This window comes from Columba livia, chromosome 8, assembly GCF_036013475.1.
Source record: "Columba livia isolate bColLiv1 breed racing homer chromosome 8, bColLiv1.pat.W.v2, whole genome shotgun sequence".
NCBI classification, from domain to species: domain Eukaryota; kingdom Metazoa; phylum Chordata; class Aves; order Columbiformes; family Columbidae; genus Columba; species Columba livia.
This window is the reverse complement of record NC_088609.1, coordinates 4,187,961-4,208,771: the sequence shown is the minus strand read 5'-3', so window position 1 is coordinate 4,208,771 and position 20,811 is coordinate 4,187,961. Positions and strand designations below refer to the sequence as shown.

Genomic DNA, 20,811 nt, shown 5'->3' with positions numbered 1-20,811 from the left:
CATGGGGATCTTTAGGGAAGAAGGAGATTTATGAATCAGAGGGCTGCAGCCTTGCAGAGCGCTGGGGCTGTTTGCATTGCTCCCTGCGCTGAGAGGGACCCTCAGCAGAGGCAACGGGGTAACTCCAGGACGTGGGGAGGGGGATCCCTTTGCCTCCCCTCTGCCAAGCCCGGTTGACGGAGCTTCCTACATAGCCACTGATCAGACTGAGGCGGTGGTGTTAAGCACCATTCTTTATTTTATCAGCACTGGGGAACACTGGAAATCATCCTCCATAAGTGCTCCAAAGACTGGATGCTCTTGCGTTGCTTATATTCACATAATTATTACATATGCATTACAATTTTTGAAAATTTTGACATACATCTATACTAAGAAATAATTCATGATGTTAGCTATAATTGTTTAATTTCTTACAATACACCTATTAATTATTAGTTAAATATAAACTAAGCACTCTGCTTCTAAACAATGTTATTACTCAATCTTCTGTGTCCCTCTTGCCATGCAGAAGGATCTAAGACTTGAAAAATATCCCCTCGTTTTGCAGGTGGTCAGACAGCATTTATCTCATGTCAGTGGCAGCTGGTGTAGTGCAGGAACTTGTGATCTGGTCAGTGGTGGGTGCTCCTCTTAGATACAGTGTGTTCTGTCAGCTGCTGCTTTTCCTGCGCTCTGAGTAAAAATAAAACCCTTTTAGTTAGATTTAGATACAACCCTGAATGCCCTGAGGAAAAATCAACAGCAAATTATAAGTCATTCACTGTACTGCAAAGATAACATCTCAGGCTTAGAGGGAGACTACCTTGTGTGGCTCAACTGAGCCGACGGAATATTTGCGACCAAATAACGTGTGGAGTCAGTGTAAGTGAGAGTCTAAAATCCTCGTCCAGGGAAGGCTCAGCTCCCTGCCCTGAGCTCGGTGCTGAACAGGCCTCCTGGAGGGCAGCTTAATTAATTAGAAGGGTAAAACCAACAATCAGCAGCTTTGATTTTGTAAGTCAGCACATGTATGAAAATACAGCTGCGTTTCAGCCTGAGCGCCCGGGTTTTTTGGAGCGCAGGAAGGAGAAGAGGGGGAACGGGCTGGTCAGGGGGCTGGAGGCAGCTTGGGGGGCTCCACAGTGGGGCTGGGGCCTCTGGGCCCCTATTGGACACGTGCCTTTGGGGTCCTAATTTGCCAAGTGCCCTAGGGCCCTAGAGGCCCCCAGAATCCCAGAATGTCAGGGGTTGGAAGGGACCTGGAAAGCTCATCCAGTGCAATCCCCCCATGGAGCAGGAACACCCAGATGAGGTTACACAGGAAGGTGTCCAGGCGGGTTGGAATGTCTGCACAGAAGGAGACTCCACAACCCCCCTGGGCAGCCTGGGCCAGGCTCTGCCACCCTCACTGAGAAGAAGTTTCTTCTCAAATTTAAGTGGAACATCTTGTGTTTCAGTTTGAGCCCATTACCCCTTGTCCTATCATTGGTTGTCACCGAGAAGAGCCTGGCTACATCCTCCTGACACTCATCCTTCATATATTTGTAAACATTAATGAGATCACCGCTCAGTCTCCTCCTCTCCAGCTCCAGAGCCCCAGCTCCCTCAGCCTTTCCTCACACGGGAGATGCTCCACTCCCTTCAGCATCTTGGTGGCTGCGCTGGACTCTCTCCAGCAGTTCCCTGTCCTGCTGGAACTGAGGGGCCACAACTGGACACAATATTCCAGGTGTGGTCTCCCCAGGGCAGAGCAGAGGGGCAGGAGAACCTCTCTGACCTACTGACCACCCCCTTCTAACCCACCCCAGGTACCATTGGCCTTCCTGGCCACAAGGGCCCAGTGCTGGCTCATGGTCACCCTGCTGTCCCCAGGACCCCCAGGTCCCTTTCCCCTACACTGCTCTCCAACAGGTCATTCCCCAACTTATACTGGAACCTGGGTTGTTCCTGCCCAGATACAAGACTCTACACTTGCCCTTGTTATATTTCATTACATTTTCCCCGTCCAGCTCTCCAGCCTGTCCAGGTCTCTGATGGCAGCACAGCTTCCAGTGTCAGCCACTCCTCCCAGCTCGGTGTCACCAGCAAACTTGTGACAGTCACTCTATTCCCTCGTCCAAATCATTTATGAATATATTGAATAATGCTAATTGGGCAAGGAAAGTTGGGGAGCGGGTGCCCCGATTTGTGATTGGCCGGCACCTCTGCATTACAGTTGGGCCCAGGGCCCTGATTGGCTAGTGCTGTCGGGCCTAAAGAATGCCAAATCCCTATTGGGCAGCATAACTTGGATTTTGGTAGCTTCTGGGTAATGATTGGCCACCTGCCCCTGGTGTCCAGTTTCCCCTGGGCTCTGATTGGTCCTGGGCCTTCGGGTTTCTGGTTTCTCATTGGCGCTTCTGTTCCCCCTACTCTCTGATTGGCCAGATGGCTCAGTGCTCCAGCCGCTCCTGGGCTCTGATTGGCCGGGACTCGCTGGGCCCTGCTGCCGCCTGTCGGTTGCCATGGGAACTTCCTCCTCGCGCGCCTTTCCCCGCCGGTTTCCTGGCGAACTTTCACCCGCTCGGCGGCGGGTCACATGACCGGGGCCAACATGGCGGCGGCCGCTGGGGGCTGATCGGCGGCGCCTGCCGGGCCGCGCCGTATCCGCCCGCATCCCGGGCCGCGCGGGGGGGTCCGCCCCGGGACCCGCCGCCCCGCTGCCCCCCGCGGCTATGCAGAGCGGCAGGAGGGGGCCCGGCGGCGGGGGCCGGGAAGAGGTGGGTGCTGGGCGGGGGGGGGGGCCGGTGCGTTGTCCCGGTGATGCGCGGGGCGGGCCGTGCGGGGCCTTGTTTACTGGGGAAGGGGGCGAGTTGTTTACACCGCTCACCTGCCGGCCCTGACACTTCTCCGCTCTTGTCTCCCCTCTGCAGACCTTCCTGCGGGTGCGAGCGAACCGGCAGACACGGCTGAACGGTGAGTGCGGCCGCGGGCAGCCCCGCCCCGCCGGGCCTCGCTTCCTGCGCCCGGGAAACTTCCCGGAGTTGGGCCGAGTTCTGTGAACCGCCCCCCCCCACGTCCACAGGCCGGGACCCGCGACCAGCCCCCCCGGGGCCTCGTCTTTAGCGCGGGGTGAACCCCCCGCGCTCCCCTCCCGCTGCCGGGGGGGGCGGTTGTGGCCCCTGGGCTCCCCCCACCCGGTTTGTAAGTAGGCCCCCAATCCCGTGTTTTCAACCCTGGGCCGCTGCGCTTCCAAAGTCTCATGTGGCACAATCTTGCAGTAAACTTTTAAACCAGCAGTCCGAGCGTTCGCACGTCTGACGTCACGTGTTGTTTGGGTTCGGTTTGTTTTCCTCTCAGCCCCGCAGATGCTGGCGTGTTGATTTTATTCTTGTATTTCTAACAACACATAAGCAAGTATTTCTAGTGAAATGCGGCTTGGTATTTAAAAAGCAAATAGATCAGAGGCCGCTTTATTTCAGAGAGAGAAAGTCCCATCTCTGTTTGTAAATCAGAAAAAAAAAAAGCTGAAAGTTGCTTTTTTTTTTTTTAGCTCAAGCTGAAGAAGTTGAAACTCTTTTCCCAAACTTCAGAAAAGTCAGAACTTGCTATTTAAGTACTAACAGTATTCTGTTATCTGGTTTTGTATTGCTAAAGCTCGTCTAGTATGTGCCATTTAGTGAAAATTTAGTTGTTCAGGCTATCAGACTTGTTAATTTTGAGTTTCCTGCTACGATAGTTGAAGATAACACCAGCGACATCGTGCTGATGCAATTTATTTAGAAGAAGATAAAGATACTATAACAAAATAGCAAAGTCTTTAGAGTGTACTGATATCAAAATAGTTTAATTGAAGTGCTACATGTTTAGCATAGCCTTAAGCAAATGGAAGCATTACTAAGTTTCTGACCCAGTAACTTGAAGTTGTACATAACTGAATTCAGAGCTAGCTTGGAGATTTTTCAATATCAACCCCGAGGCCCATAAACCTGTGGTGACCTCTTGGAAGTCTGTTAAGTCGCACAACAAAGAGATGAGTTGCTTCGCGTCAGTTCCAGGTAACTGCTGGCAGGTGTGTTTGCGCTCACGTCTGTGCTCCGGTATGAGTGCAGGGAGCCGCCAGCGCTGGCAGATGAGCCCTTTTCCTGACACGCAGGCTTCAGGGGGCTGAAATGCTCTGAGGTGTTGCTCTGCAGTGACTTCTTGTGTGTGTGTATGTGACAGAGGTCTCTGGAGTCAGTGGTGTCAAACTGTTTCTTTATCATGTTTTAATAGCTGGGGCTAAGCTCCCACCTTCTCTCTTTTTTCAGGCCAACAATGTGCAGTTTTAAATAAATTTTAAATAAATTTTAAATTTTAAATAAATAATTTTTAAGAGGTTTGAGCCAGTCTTGTGGGGCTCTTGGGCTCCTTCGGTATGAATGGAAGTTCTGGATGGCAGCGTGCTCTGCTGAACTGGCTCACTAGTGCTTTATGCGTTTGGCTTGAGCCCGACGAGGGCTGCAGCACGGTCTGTGTAGGCTGTGATCTAGGAAATCCTCCTGGCCCCTGTTTTTGGATGTTTTTGTGAGCCTGGGCTCATCATCTAAAGGAAGGCTGCTACTTTTGTACAGTGTTTGCGTTGTTTTTGCCGAACCTTTGACTCATTTTGTATATACCTTTTGGGGTACAGTGAGCAGAACTAACAGCCATATTCCAAAAATGAGGATTTTTGGTTCATTTATGTAATGCCCTTATAACGCTGATATTTCCTGTCCATTCTGCTGTACACCCTAACAATAGTAGGTCCAGACGTTGGGGAGCTGGATGCAGAAACACCAGCTGAAATGCTTTGGCTTTGCATCACAAGGTCAAACCAGATCAGAACTGGTTCCTTCTGACCTTAGCTTTTTATGACTCTGATTCCTGCTGTTCCCAGAACAAACCTGTAGTGATGCCTGGTTCAGTCCTGCGCTGTTAGATTAGTGTCCAGACGGATGGTTGGGTAGGTTATATATTACTCCTTTCTATGCATGTGACTTTATATTCCTGACCACTGAACTCACCCTGCTTTCTTATTTCCTTCTCCACATTTGTTTGCAGTAAAATAACTTTGTGGTATTCGTAAGCTTTGCCACATTATTATTAAACGGTTATTTAAGCAGTGTTGTTCCAGATGGAGAACACTTGCGTGCTTTGGGGAAAAAATGCTTATTTGTCTATATCTTTTGTTTTAATGAGCTTCTAATCAATCACACAACTTTATACCTTGCTCTGTGAGAATGGTTTCCTTATTGCCTTTAGTTTAAATTGACAGAAATTATTATACGTAGGACTTGTCCAAAGTCATCTGGCTTTTTGCTTCATGCTCTTATTCACACACTGAAGAAAATTAAGATGTAGAAAATGCAGTCTATCTGTCAAAGAAAAATCTATTTCATTTGTTTTTATTATATTTTAAGTGTACTTCTCCATATCATTGTAACCAGTTTATCTTGGTATCTCCGTCAAGCTTCTTACCAGCCGAGTTCCAGAATCACATCTGAAAACTCCTCCCATAAAAAGAGGCCCACGATGTTTGTGCTTTTCCCTCACAGCCCCTGACTCAGATCTCAGCTGCCCAGATTTTTTGTGCCCGAGTCCTGTCAGATCTCCTTGATGTGTTCCACCCTGTCGCGGTCACTTGGGAAGGTGCAACAAGAGCCAAGGAAAGAGAACATAGAGAGGGAGATGTATTCTGAGAGCTGCTGTTGGCCTGGCTGCAGCACGATTAGGTCCTGATAGTTACACAGTTCACAGATACCTGACAGTCCAGAATTTTAATTCCTTAAGTCAAACCTTTGACTTAAATTGAGCTGTAAGAAAGGTGAATGCATTTGCAAGCTTTGGAGCAGGAGATTAATGTTCTGCCTGTTAGACTCGGTTGGGTGTTTGTATCAGAACTTCCCTGTTAGCCTCAGCGAGTTAATCCCACACCTCTCACCTGTGCTAAATCCACTTTGTGGGGGTTGTGTCCTTGTGAACCCTGGAGTACGAGGTGCCGATTCCCGTTGAATCCATGTGATAAATAAGGCATTTCTCCCATTTGCTTTATTTTCAGTGTTGCCAAACTGGAAACTTTAAGCCACCCTCTAAATTGATGCTTATGGAGTTTAGCAGCGCGGAGCAGGTTAGGTAGTCATTCAAAATTAGAGGCACAAAGTTACAGGTTAGTGTATCAGAACATGGATTCAGCAGGTTAAGTGTGTGCCAGCCTTGGAGAGCAGTGTCGTATTGAAGGTTGTTGAAAATCATCAGTGGGGAAGTTTGGCCACGCAAATGTGAAAGCCCCACTGAGACCCTTCTGTGAATTTGGCCCTTAATGTTCTCACTCAGGCAGATGAGCAGCAAATTGTACGTAAGCTCTGAAACAGATTCATTCTTGACCATCTGTTTTCTTGCTTTATCTTGTTCTTGAGATGGCTGTTTGTGCTCTGCCATGCTTTGTTCCCTTGGATCAGATGCTCTTGGATAAGAAGCTTTTTGTGATAGGTCTAACAAAGCATAACCACTCCTCAAGACTCCTCTGGTAGATTGGCAGAGAGCAGGTGTTGACTCTTGTGCATGAATATCTTTGCAAACACCTCTAAATTTGAATAAAAACTGGCATTCTCCGTACAGCTGTAAAGCAGGTCCTTACAAAGCTCCTGTGCGCCTGCCTGAGAAGCTGATTCCTGTATCACTGGTGACTATAAACCTCCTCTCTGGGCAGACCTCCGTGGAGGTGGTCACTGTGCAGTCTGTTGTTGAACCACCACCAGTATGTTGTGTGCTTTTGTAGCTGATGGGTGGGGGAGGAATAAAGCTAGATGAATTTCACTGGAAAGAAGACAAAAATGCTTCCACTTAATTTGATTGGCCTGCCATTGCAGGAGCTGCTAATGATGTCTGCATGGGACTCTGGGGACCACTCAAACTGGTGGAGGGAATCATAAGAGATATTGCTAGTAACTTAATCATCTCCTTTGATGCTGCGGTAGAGGCTTGTGTAGTGTCCAGTGCTAGATGCTATGTAAGAGCACTTCTGAGGTGATTAGCGCCCTGTCCTGAAGGTGAATTTTTGCTTGGGGAGGGGAGTACCAGTGAAAACTAAAACCCATTAGCTTTTCTCTCAGGAAGTTTTGCTGGGCTAGAGAATAATATGATCTTTAGGCATTAATATGGCTTAGCCTTGATGGGAAGGGCCCTTTGTGAGAAAAATCGTCAATCTCTTCTGCCTGTAAGGCAGCGGTGTCTGTGGACAGGGGTGGGCTGGCGCCTTCTCTCTGTGCCCGTGGAGGGGCAGGGGCCAGTGCACCCTCAGCAGCAGAGGCTTTGTCAAGTGCAGTTTGGCTTCTCCTCTAGTGCAAGCAGCTTCTCACCTTGCATAGTCCCGAAAGACCCGATATTGGGAAAGCAAAGAGCAGCTCTCTTAGCCAGCACGGCTCCTAAGTTAAGTCAGAGACCATAACTGAGACCCTGGCCCTTGCAGAGGGTCCCAGTTCTTGCTCATGTCCACGTGCTGCTTTCTCGTTTGTGTGCTGTGGCCACTGAAACTCCCAGGGTGCCCGATGGTTTCGTGTTGCCCGAGGGAGAACATGCATATGTAGCAGGAACAGTATGTAGGGTAATGTACATCTGTTAAAAGTGAGGCCTCAAGGGTGCCGGAAGCCCTCTGATGGCCTAATAATAATTATTAATGCTAATAAAAATTAGTAACCTCCTCACCTCCTGGCTGAAGGCTGGAATAATAACTACAGTGTCTTTGTTCAATCATATATAAGAATGGGTCAGTCTTGTGCAAAAACCTCCTTTCCCAAGCTCCATCCTGTTCTTGCATCCAGTCCTCTGCTGGCTGCAGTTTTATTTTCCTGAATTACAAGAGGGAATGGCTGCGTTTTCCCTCTCCATGCTCCTGCGACAGGAGCAAAGGGGAGAGAGGGATTAGTGAGCTAATTAGAAATGATCGCATCTATCAACACTAATTAACAATCCTGTGGTCTCACTCGCCTGTTCTTTTGAGCTGCTCCCCTTCGGGACAGCTCCACAATCACCCCCTGCCTTTGGGGCCGCTCCGTCCCTTCCGCGCTGATTGGAAGTGATGGCCGGGCTGCGTGTCCTGTCGTGCGGGGACAGCGCTGCTCGGGATGGGCTTTCCAGGCTGCAGCGTTCCCTTTCTGTTCCTGCTGTCACCAGGAGCACCTTAGGCCTCCGTGGGCACAACACTGCCGCTGCTAATGACCACAGAATGAAAATGGCAGGGGGATTTGTTTTCAACACCTCTTTCCTCCAGTGGCTTTTTCACTTGTGGCACTGGAAGTTAAAGGGCTGTGTCTCTGCGGAGCTGAGTGAGCCGAGAGGGGGCCTGTCTGCTGAGCCTTGTGTGGAGCTGGAGCAGAGCAAAGTTCTGGTCCCAGCTCTGCAGTAACATTTCAACAGTAGAGCAGGTGCTTGTTCTGGCAAAAGAGTCCCAAGAATTTATCAGTGCAAGACCTAAAACGAGTTGTCTTATTTTTATCCATATTACAGTGCATGGACTGGAGTATAGCAGTAAAAAAGTTAAAAATACTAATAAACTTGCCAAGCAGGCTGACTTAGCTGAACTGATTTGCCACAGGGAGTCCTGCCAGAATAATTAAACTGCTCCTTCTCTACATTTCCCTGTTTAAAAACAAGATGAGGGGAGGGAAAGATGTGTCTGCAATCAGGATAGAGAAAGCTTTGTTCCTGTGTGTTTCTCTGGTCAGGTAAGCGTTTGCTGGAGAATGCTCAAGTCATGTCTGATTCCAGCCTTCCCCCATACTTTGTGCTGGCTCTGCAGAGCTACTGAGGCACGGAAAGAGCATCCTGAACTTATGCGAAGGAGCCATACTGAGGGATATAGATGTTCACTAAACCTGAACTTCAGAAGAATCTCATGCACTGAAGTACAAACCAGAAAGAGCATGGCTTAACTCCTGACCGCTTCTGGTAACAGGGCTGGATGATGTTGAAGAGGCAGGAGATGTTTGGGATTCAGAAAGGGGAGAGGAAACACAGAGGACATTTTGGGGGGTCACTGTTTTATTTAAAAGTGGAACATAATTAATCTGGGTGCAGTGACATTAGCAATAACACTTCACGATGTTTGCTTCTGTGTTGACTGTAAGTCAAGTGGTTTACCTTCTGGAGTAGAAGCCTGAAGTGTGGGTAAAAATAACAGATTTAAGCAGACAAATTAGAAAGGAAACTATTAAAATAGACCACCAGCAATACTGAAGTACCTGAAGTGTACGGAGAGGCGGGTGAGCTGTGGAGCTGTCAGTGTGGTGTACCCAACACGAGAGATTGTGGAGCTTCACCAGATGAAATCCTGACGAATGATGAAAGTGCTGTGTGTTTACTCGAGAGTCTCTGTTGTTCGAAGGGCCAGGTATCGAAAACACTCTTATTTTAGTCGCAGGTTGCTGTCTCTTGCTCTAGGAATGTCACATTTGCAGGATCCTTTTCATGATGTAGGAGTGAAGATTGATTTTGCGGGGAATTTTCCCACAAATCTGTCTCATTCAATGAGGAAAAGCAATGCCCAGAGAATAATTTGAAGCCTTCTTAATCCTGGAGTATCATATAGTGTAGGGGATGACACATACCCCTAATTCTGGATTATGGGAACGTATATCTTAACCCAGAGAGTCCTGAGTCTGGAGAAGCCAACAAGAAAGGGTCTTTCAGGTCTATGTTGGTGTATTCAGCTGAAACTTTATAATTCGCTTGGTGATATGTGTGCACTAAATTGTGCACTGTAGAAAACAATTGACAGCAACTTTCCCATACCCTGGTCCTTCTCTTTGTGGCATTCCAGCAGCTTGCTCTGGCTCCTTGGCTGCGGGGAGCTCTTGATCCCACAGGATTCAGGCACGAAGGCTTTCGGAATGTGCTGCAGTGCTCACAATGTCAGTAACGATTTCTGGCTAACGCGGCTTTTTGGTGGTGTCATCTCTCATTATCACATAGGCTTTCCTTGGGCTCTTCCTTGTCTCTCATTCAGAATTTTGACCTTCCTTATTAATTAAACAGCAACTATCCTGCAGCCAGTGATTGAGTTATTCAGTAATACCTGCCTAAAGCCATCATAATAAAGGACAGAAATTCTTTTTAATGCAAATCATTTGGTTCCAGATGTTTTGATCACATTAAACGATGGCTCAAATTAACCAGAGATTGGATTAAGCAACAGGCTACGTTGGCTGCTTTTTCTAATCATGATGATTCCCAACATGTTTGTTCCCTGGAGTGTGCCTTCAAGAACGCTGTGTGCCCCCCGTTTTCCTTACGTGAAAATAGTGAAATAAAAATAACGGAGCAAGCCTGAAGCTCTCTAGCATAGGTGCTGCGTTTTTCACAGCAAACATCTTTCCTCTCCACAAATGTTACTTGCTACTCGAATGCTGCTCTAACTGGTTCATGATGTCCTGGGAAGGAATTATTCGGTGTGTACAGAAGACACTGTGGTCCTGGAAGTGACTGTTACGTACCTTGTCCAAGGCTTTTTAGGCGCGACATCGTCCTTCTACAGTCAGAGTTCCTGTAGAAGAAATAGATGTGCTAGTGAATAGGTCTTGGACTTAGAAGGCAAAATCTAGAACTGGATTCAGTGGCTTTATCACTCAACTTTGAAAACAGTTTCAAGCTTCCAAAAGAAAGTATTTAACCATTTGAATAATTTGCCTGGGGATGTGCAGCAGATATTCCTTCCCCTAGTTATTAAATTGTGAGTAATTGCCTTTCTGAAATCAGGGTGTACTTAGCCACAGGTTACACATTTAATCTGGAAAGTTACAGTCTCTGTACTGCTCACAGAGGTAAGAACAGGGACTTGTAACAGGATTTTCCGGTGCGAAATCTTACCATTTTTGTCAAGGGTTTATTATTTGGAGCTGAGCAAATAGAGAAAAGAGTGGGTCTACAAACTTGACATGTCTTCCTTTTTTTTTCTTTCCCCGGTTTCTCCATGCAGCTCGGATTGGAAAAATGAAACGGAGGAAGCAAGACGAAGGGCAGGTATGTCCCCTCTGCAGCCGACCTCTGTCAGGATCCGAGGAGGAGATGAGTAGGCATGTGGAACAATGCCTTGCAAAGGTAGAGGCGCAGCAGGATCACCAGCTGCCATTCCCTTCTCCCTCTTCCCAGCTTTGTCTGCAGTTGACCTAACATGGGGCAAAAACTAACATTGCTGAGCTTGTAGGCAACGCTAACTGTCTCCCTACGATCTGTAGTCACTTCTCTTTGTCTTGGAAGATGGATTCCTCTGGGTTTTTCTCCTGTGTTCCATTAGTAACTTTTTTACTTCATGCACTCTTTTGCTGTTACTGAAGTCTAAGTTGCAGGCTGTAAACATAGAGCTGTTGGAGATTAGGAAGCCTTGTGTAAGACTTCATGCTTCCTGTGTAGCACAGCAAGAAGAATTCTTTCTGATCTCCGCCTTTGACGTTACAATTATTTTTGTTGGGTTCTTTTGTAACAGACTGGCATTTGTAAATGTTGCATGAGCATCTTACTCCAGGAAGCGCATTTGAGCAGAACCATTCTCTTGCTGTTCATCCCAAAGACAGCGAAGAGGAAGGAGGAACAAGCCCTAGGGGAGGGAGAGAGTTGTGTCATAGGGCTTTCTGTGCTTGTTTCTCAGGAAAAACCCACAGTAGAGGTGATGATAACAAATCTTGTTGCCTCAAGAAGTGCATGGTGTAAAGAGAGGTGTCTTTTGGTCAGTGCTCCCTAAAAAAAAGTGTGCTCTAGGAGAACATTCCTGACAGGGATACAAGGCATCTGTGGTTTACATGATAGGGGAATTGCACGTTGAAGTGCAGACCAGCATTGCTACAGGAAGCAGAGCTTAGATTTCCATGTGTAATAATAATAATAATAATAATGAGCCTTGCAACTTGTTTTGATCTTAAGGTTGTCAAGTTTTTCCAACACCCATTTACTTCTCGATTTAGATCCCTGGGAACAGGGGTGGGGGTAGATGCTGCTGTCCTCTCTGTACTTAGCTGTCCTGGGAACGGTCCAGCTTTTCCTCTCTATCCTCCCCCGAGTTATTAGCCTCAAAGAGCTATTTCATGCAACTCAACACTCTGCCCCTGCTTTACCCTGTGCAGAGAGAAGGTTCATGCATGACTGAGGATGACTCTGTGGACATCGAGAACGAGAATGGCAACCGCTTTGAAGAGTACGAATGGTGCGGGCAGAAGAGGATACGGGCTACTACTCTCCTGGAGGGAGGATTTCGAGGTGCGCCAGTGATTTGGGTACCCTTGTAAATCATTCTGCAGTGGAAGTTGATCATAGTCTATCTTTAAAGGGAGGGACCTAGAGATTTGTCTTTCACAAAGGCTGGGATGGACTTTCAGCCTTTGCTAGAATGTAAAGTGATTTCAGATTCTGTCTCTTGAATGATGAGAGTCAGAATTTGTGCAAATCTTGAACAAAGGTGTAGTGTTATTTCTCGCTCGAGAAATGTGGCTGAAGAGGGAGTGAGTCAGAATGGGGAGCTCATTTGGGGAAAATAGCTGCTTATACGTTACACATAGTAAGAAATACATGGAAATATGCGAAGAGAGGGAAATAGAAATGAAATTGTAAAAATTACCAGCCTGGAGTGACGAAAGCTGGTGTATCAGCCTCTGGTGATGTATTGAAGGTGACAGCAAGTCGCTTTAGCACCTGCATAAAATATTAAAGGGCCAGTTGTGCATTTATCACTCCATCCCTTTTAAGGTTGATAAATGAGAATCCAGGAACCTGCTCTGCACCTGCAGCACTGCAAGCCCTTAGGGCTTCCAGACAAACACATTTTATTTTTCCTCCTTCTTTTGCTCCTTTCTCAGTGACGGGGAAATCGGTTACTGAGGAGAGAGTGAGTTATGGCAAAATTTGACCTCTCGTGAGCCTTATTGGTGAATGTAATTTTAGCTAGAAAGCTGGCCCCTTTCTCACACTCAGCCCTTTGGCCTCGAAGAGGAGGATTTACTAAACTGTTCGTTGGCATGAACCTCTGGCACTAAGGAGAGTCTCTCGCAAGCAATCCACGTAGCGCATGCCTAGTCAGAGGAGTAATGCTGGCTCCCTCTGTTCAATAAAGAGGATGGGATGCGATCTCTTCCTATATCAGCTTGGATTTTAATTTAAAATATCTCAAGGGGAAAGGCTACTATGTAAGGGAGTTGGACTTAAAAGCCAGCCATGTGCTCACTGACAGCCTGGCATTCCTGATCCGCTCTTACCTTCCTCTGAAATTAAATTGCAGCTAGGTTGTAGCGGAGCAGGTGATCAGGAGCAAAGAGGTGAAGGAGCAACTTCTTTGGGTTTTAAAGACCACCTAGTGAGGCTCACACTGTTATCTCCTGTGTCTGCAGTCTTGCCTACCTTAACTCTTTTTGTACCCACGTGCAAATTGAGTCTGTACATGATTCCAGGTAGAGGTCTGATGAGACCATGCAGGGCCTTAGGCTATTGTTTACGTGGTGTAGTTACTACAATCCATAGTGGGGAAGCCTGGGACGTCTGTGTGCCTCTGTCGTTGTCACTGCTAGTCCTGATGAGAAAAAGCTGCTCAGCTGATTTCTGCCCCTTTTTTTGTGCATGCATAATTTCACAGAATCACAGAATCGACTGGGTTGGAAAAGACCTCAGAGATCATCCAGTCCAACCCTTGGTCCAACTCCAGTCCATTGACTAGATCATGGCACTAAGTGCCATGTCCAATCTCAGTTTAAAAACCTCCAGGGCCGGTGAGTCCAGCACCTCCCTGGGCAGCCATTCCAATGCCTGACCACTCTCTCTGTAAAGAATTGCTTTCTAATCTCCAGCCTCAATTTCCCCTGGCAGAGTTGAAGCCCATGGCCCCTTGTCCTATTGCTGACTGCCTGGGGGAAGAGCCCAATCCCCACCTGGCTAGAACTTCCCTTCAGGTAGTTCTAGAGAGTGCTGAGCTCACCTCTAAGCCTCCTCTTCTCCAGACTAAACAAGCCCAGCTCCCTCAGCCTCTCCCCATAGGGCTTGTGTTCAAGTCCATTCCCCAGTCTTGTTGCTCTTCTCTGGACCCGCTCCAGCACTTCAATCTCTTTCCTGAACTGAGGGGCCCACCAAACACCTGAGTTTGCGGACAGCACAACCTTCTCCTTCCTTTGGTGTGGACATTGTGCCGTCTCCACCTGGCTGACATTCCTGGTTGGTTTTGAGTTAACTCACTGACGTGTGGTCTGAGCCTCTCATGCTGCTTTAGTCTTGTGGAGACTGTATTTTGAATGAGGCTTCAGGGGGACAAAATGTATGTAATTGATCTGATAAGGTTGTGTAAATGCAAAGTACTCCTTGTTGCATTTTTTTTTCTTAAGAAATTTTCAAATGTGTTAGTTTGTGTTATGTAAATGAACTGCTTTCCTTCATCAGAGGTTAGACAGATTCTAGCAACAGTCAGGGCTTTGACATCTGATATTAGGCTGCACAGGCATGGACAGTTTCTTCTGTGTTTCTTATTTAGAAATAGCTATGCTTCCATCAGGAATTTCAGGGTCCTTCTTTCCTTTTTGAGACCTTCCTGACACCTTCAGGAGTGTTCAGTTGCATGAACAGATCCAGCAAAGGAACACAAGACTAGGAGAACAGTAGAGCCCAACCAGATGCAGTTCTAAAACTTGCCATAATTACCCTGATGGGAAGGCTTTTGAATTAGGCTGCACCCTGTGTGGTGCTGCATGAAAGGTGTCTGTGCTCACAAGCACAGGAACCTCCCTGTAGCATCTCTAGTGAGGAGCATCCTCTGCAGCTTTTGGTGACAGAGCCACTGCTGAAGTGACTCCACCTGGCACATGCGTTTCTCCCTGGAGCACACATCTGCTGGCAGCTGGATTCAGCAGCTGCCATGCTCCTGTGGAGAGGTGTCCCCTTCCATAAAAGAGATAAACTTTTTGCCACCAACTTTATACCTAGTGTTTTGAGATGACCAGATAAATCTGCCTGCTCTGTGCAAGAAGTTTCTGTGGAATTTGGGAAGCCAGAGCAAAGGTGGAATGATATCCCATGGTTGGCTGATTGTATTTCTTTTTAAGCAAGTTAGGCTTTTTCATGCTCCCTTTTGTGGTTCTTGTCTGTGGCTGCTGGCACTCGGAGGTCTCCATCGGTCAGACCTGCTCTGTGCACTCTCAGGTAACCTCATGGTGACTGTCTTTTCCCTCTTTCTGCCAGTGTTGGCTCTTGCCTTGTTTTAGGGACAGAATTCTTAATTTACAGCCCTGAAGCACAGCATAACGTTGTGGAGATGCTTTCTAATGCTTAAAGCTGCTTTGTCTGGAGTTGGCAAGGCCCTCATTAACCCCCGTCACCCGAGGCTTTGTGTTTGGCTCTGTTCCCTTTGCTGAGAAGTAGCAGCGATGTGGAAATCGAAGGCCTTTTATAATGCCAGACAGCCTTTGCCAGGCTACAGGGATGTCACCAGTGTCTAAAGAGATGACATGGGGAGATACATAAAACCGGAGGGGAAAATAGATGTCTGTATGTCTCATTAATTTTGGTTTTAATGGTGTGTTGCTTTGAGGAGATGTCACAGGCAGGTGAAGGGGGAGCAGGACGCTGTGGCCAGCGTGTATTGCATGAGTCCGTCAGACCATTGGGCAGCATTACAGAAGTGGCTCAAACTTAACACAGGTCCCGACTGCTTCTTTTTATCATTTTGGGTTAATGGACCAAGTTCATATCACTCTCAAGCTGAGGAAATTCTTTGCTAATTCTATGACGGATCCCGCCAGGTTCTCAGGTGGGAGGAGGCTGGGAGATCTTGGGCTTTTTCTTCTTGAAAACAGAAAGGTCAGAGAAATGAACAGCCCAGCTCAGGTTTTCTGGAAGGTGGTCTAATACTTGGGAGCTGTCACAGGCTGAAACACTCACCTGTGTCGTCCCTAGGATGAAGCTTTCTTGCTTCCACAGCGCTGTGGGAACGACTTGCTCCTCTCATCTGTCTTAGGTGGAAGTTTTTGTCTTTTGTGTTGGTGCTGCAGCTGCAAACCCCTATTCGGGTCTAGTGCGGCAGAGCCAAAACACACCTTGGCCACCACAGCTTGGCATACTTGATGCAGCAGGTGGAAAGAACAGGAGATGGCAGCAAGTAGGAGTGTGACATCACTGAGAAGTGCTGGCATCAGTATGTTGTCTCTGAAGCTATTGGGTCTGGTGAAGGCATTCAGTTGGGAATTATTTGGTACTTCCAGGTGTCCTCCTGGCTTCTTAAAGCATCATTTGCTATCATGTCATTTGCTTTTCCAAAATTGGAGGAATGCAGGGTGTAAATGAAGATTATCAGCAGTTATTAATATATAGGATTTGGAATAACTTTGTTTCAGCAGAGGTCCTGCTTGAAGTAGGGGTTTTTAGCAGGAGAGCTCTTGCTTTTCTTTGGGATGGGTGCAGAAGGTTACCAACATGAAATACCAAGCACTGTTTAAATCAAGCTTGTGCTTCCAAGTGAAAAGCTGTACAGATGTAATAATCAAATATTTCCCTATCTCAGAACAGTGTCACAAGACTCTAATTTCTCTAAAAATACCTGAACATTCGGTAACCTTCTATCCCCACATCTCTGGATCATCCCTTTCTGAAGTTCTTTGTTACAGGGGCTTATTTCGTGCCGTCTTTGTCTAATGAATTTCTGTGTTTAGGAAGCCAACAAGGCTTCACAAGTGAAAGCATCAAGTGGCTCCCTGTCTGATGGTTTGGTTTTGTTTTTTTCACCACTCAGCGTATCTGTAGCAATTCTTCTGTTCCCTCTCCAGAATGGATGCGCGTTACCCTCGGTGTTTACACTGTAAGGTTATCCCTTTAAAGAATTCCTGAGGGAAGTTCAAAAGGGTTTTTTTTCTTTGAAAGATTCAGTGACTCTTTTTGTGTGTGTGTCTCTTACTTGAAAGAAGGGAAAGGGAGGGGGAGAGTGAAAAAAAGTGCTTTATCTGAAAAGAATCGCATCAGCTTCGCACTGATAGAAGCCGCTGTCATCTCTTAAACGGCTTAGCACAGTCAAAAGGCAAGAGGACTTAAAACAGTGTCTTACACAGGGATCGATGGGTGGAACACATAACTCGTAACTGAAAAAAAAAAAGCAGCATAGGGGGAGAGATAACGGTAATGATTGCATTGAGGGAAGCTTGAGGGAGGCTTGTTCTTTGTAACACAGCTTCAAAGGTGTCTGGACCGGTGCCTAAGCAAACTGTCCTGTGAAGTCGCTGCCTCTGTAGGTCTAGGGAAGGCGGGGGGGTGCCGCTCGCACCCTTCTGTTTCTTAGCAGATGGGACAAAGATTAGTAAATGCCAGGTTGGCGGCTCCCTTCTGCTGCCTCACGTTTGAGGAGAGGTTTTTGTCACTTCATCTCTCGCAGTCTGTTTTGGGAAGGTGGCTTGTCCAGGAGAGGGGAAGGGGGCGAGCAGCTGATGGGGCGGTTGGGGAGATGGGGCGCGGGGACGGGATGTCAGTTTATCGATCGCGCCTCGGTCAGGAGAGCTGCAGGCGCAGTGCTCTGAGCACGAGCGGCAGCGTGCTTAATGTGATTGAAAGGCAGTTAAAATGGCGGTGACCTTTTCAGGGGGAATTAGATTGCCTGCCAAGAGTGGTTAGAGGGAGTGATAACGCCAGCTTGAGGAAGCTGTCCAGTCTGCTTCAAAGAGAGAGAGAGACGGAGACAGGGAAAGCAAGCTAGCAGCAAGTACCATTTAAAGCATGAACCGCGCGATCTGATAGAACAGAGATTGCTGTCCTCTTTAGATATGAAAGAATTGAAGAATTGTAGTTTAGTTCTTCCACCCGCCCCGTCTTCTTCTCCCTTCCGGCTCCCCCACCAAAAAGCCTTCCTCCAGGCACAGTAGCAAGCTGGTCACCAGTGCTCTTCTGGGCTTCTTTTACTTCTGCAGATCAGTTGCATCAAAAATAACACAGAAGAGAGAAAGACTTTGAAAATGTTAAAATGGTAGGCAGGGCATTTTCAGGAAAAGATACTTTCTGAGAAAGATCGACATGACAAGGATCTGTCTGATAGATTGCAAAGAAGGAGATCACTGAACTCCGAAGTTTCTCTTTATTTCTCCATGCTGCCCTCCTCCCAGGCCAGCAAAGGGCCTGTATCCATTCGTTAGTGTCTTATCAAGGGAAAAGAACAGTACAACTTAGCATGTGCATAGGGGGACTTGGTAAAGCCTTATGAGCTGTAACAAACTACAGTTATCCTTGGGTGCCCATTTGCATTGGATCTCATGTCATGTACAATTAATGCAGCTGCCTGGAAAGTGAGACTATATTCAAATGACTGAAAGTTTCCAGCAGCTGGCTGCAGTCCCACTGTCGGCTTTCTGTCTCTGCAGAATCAAGATATGCTTCAGTTGGAGCAGCAGATCTTGTAGGCCAGCCTTTGTCTAGCATGGGTCAGTTGCCCAAGAAAGAATCACACACAGAATCACAGAATGTCAGGGATTGGAAGGGCCCTGGAAAGCTCATCCAGTGCAATCCCCCCATGGAGCAGGAACACCCAGATGAGGTTACACAGGAAGGTGTCCAGGCGGGTTGGAATGTCTGCACAGGAGACTCCACAACCCCCCTGGGCAGCCTGGGCCAGGCTCTGCCACCCTCACTGGGAAGAAGTTTCTTCTCAAATTTAAGTGGAACCTCCTGTGTTCCAATTTGAACCCATTACCCCTTGTCCTATCATTGGTTGTCACTGAGAAGAGCCTGGCTCCATCCTCCTGACACTCACCCTTTATATATCTGTAAACATGAATGAGTCACCCCTCAGTCTCCTCTTGTCCAGCTCCAGAGCCCCAGCTCCCTCAGCCTTTCCTCACACGGGAGATGCTCCACTCCCTTCAGCATCTTTGTTGCCCTGCGCTGGACTCTCTCCAGCAGTTCCCTGTCCTGCTGGAACTGAGGGGCCACAACTGAAGCATTGGGGCAATAGCTGTGTGCTCCTCCAATTTGTTCTGCTTCTCAATACATAAAACATTAGAAACATTCTGTCAAATGAGAAGTCCTGTCTTCAAAATCTACGTAGATCCTTTTCAGTTCTCCTGCCTCAGCAGCAGGTGTTTGTGTGCACAGTGACTTTGCTCGTGCCTGGTAACTGCCTGGCTTAAAGCTCCAAACAGAGGAGGAAAACTCAGTTGTGCTTCTCAGTGCAATTTCACAATCAAAGTCTACAACAAAACTCCGCAAAATCTGCGTTTGACATGTATGTGGAAACTGAAGCATGGAGAAGCATCTTCTCTAATGTTACAAAGATGTTAGGAAAGCTGGAGACAGAGCTTAAAAGTCTTGCTCTAGAATCTCACCCAGAAGCCAGCTGTGGCCTCTTTCAGATAAAATATAGTGAGACATACAGGAAAGCTTCAAGAGGCAAGGAAACTTTCCATTTTTCCACACCAGTATGTTCAGGCTGGGCTGCATTTAAGATCAGACTAGTAAGAGGGTATAAAATGACCTACTCAAATTTAGCAAAAGAATTTGACCTGAACAGTAAAAGTGTGATTTCTTCTAAGAGACTGTGTGGGAAATAGAAGATGTTGCTGGCATATTCAGGCCTTTTGGAAGAATGGTCTAGTAACTAGAATCATCTTCCCCGTTTCTGCGTAGAAGAGTCAGAATTCATTCATTTGTCTTACCCTGGCAGGCTAAAGCAAACTTCAGCTTGGATGCAACACCAGTATGTGGTAAGAGTATAGGGAATCTGTGCCATAATGAAATTCTTAATCTTCCTCCCGCTTAGCAAGAGCTCAGTTCAGTGCCTTTCTCTGCCACATCCAGTGTCAGCGTCCCTCGTTGCCAAGTCTCTAGGGTGAGTGCATCTATACCTCTGAGCATCCTTCCCAGCCTCTCCATTGTGGTATTTTAGCCTTCCTGTATTTGGTTTGCTACCTTCAGCTGGTCACTCATACCTGCTGTAAGCTTCCAAGTGGGCGAGATGCATACATCTCATGTTTCGCAAGTGCTTGTTCTGTGCCTTATTCCCCCTTTAGAGGGCTGCTGCATCCCAGAGCACTCGTATGCCTTACCTCAGCTCTTGTGTAAAACAGTGGTAATCCTGGTAATTCCTCCGTCGCTGAAGGATGATGCTTTGTACTGGTCTGGTGGAGCAGCCCAGCCACTCCTTAATGCTCGCACCTCTCTCCTTTGAGAGCAAGTCCTTGTCCGTAAGGTAATACTTGACCTAAAAATGCCAGCAGATCTGTTTACATAGTGGTGTATACAATAATCAGATGGGCTGTACCTGACGATTTCTCCAGAGTTTGTGTCCACTTGTAGAGTTTGAGGGATTGTGTGGCTAAAAAATGTCTCTTGGGTATTGTGCTGTATATTAATATCAGAATTTGACTTTAGTGAGCAGGAAAAGCAGATGAGAATAGTATGAGATTTAAAAAGAAAACAATTCAGAATTCCTACCTTACATACAAAAGCCAGCATGACCCACCATGTAACTGATGCTCAATATCATCTGTGTTTAAAGTCATATAATGCTTCAAGAAACAGAGTTTTCTTCATTTTGGAACACAAAGCAATCAATGGGACTCAGCAAAGTCAAAAACACTTTAACTGAAAAAAATAAATTGGTGCTTATAGCTGTGAAAAGTCATGATTGTTGGTAAGTACATTTTTGTTAACTTGAACACATGCAAAAATGTAAGAAGCTAATTTTTGTGCTCAAACTGCCAGAACGCATTAGCTGAAAGGAGCACAATCAACTAAACCTTGCTGTTTGATTTACTTAATGCCGACAGCTACTCTCACCAGGAAAAGATTTTCTGTGGGAAGAAGGGGAATTCTCTCCGTTTGACAGTATCATGTGTT

General features: G+C 46.9%; 1 protein-coding gene and 1 long non-coding RNA gene across 8 annotated transcripts in view; one reads left to right on the top strand and one right to left on the bottom strand.

Annotated features, from left to right (window-relative positions):
- Positions 1-20,811, top strand: part of RNF220 (ring finger protein 220) — a 225,050-nt gene that overhangs the window by 164,069 nt on the left and 40,170 nt on the right. For 3 of the 7 annotated variants that reach the window (XM_065071562.1, XM_065071563.1, XM_065071564.1), the window contains 3 exons: positions 2,895-2,937; positions 10,955-10,998; positions 12,096-12,228. In XM_065071562.1, coding sequence (XP_064927634.1) covers positions 2,895-2,937; positions 10,955-10,998; positions 12,096-12,228 — 220 coding nt within the window. Of the gene's footprint in view, positions 1-2,546; positions 2,742-2,894; positions 2,938-10,954; positions 11,077-12,095; positions 12,229-20,811 lie in introns of those variants that run through there. The other 4 variants (XM_065071560.1, XM_065071561.1, XM_065071566.1 and 1 more) reach the window with 3 other exon arrangements.
- LOC135580079 (uncharacterized) lies at positions 216-2,992 on the bottom strand. The gene is made up of 2 exons (XR_010474215.1): positions 2,852-2,992; positions 216-675 (listed from the first exon to the last, which is right to left on the bottom strand). It is a non-coding gene; the product is annotated as an uncharacterized LOC135580079 (long non-coding RNA).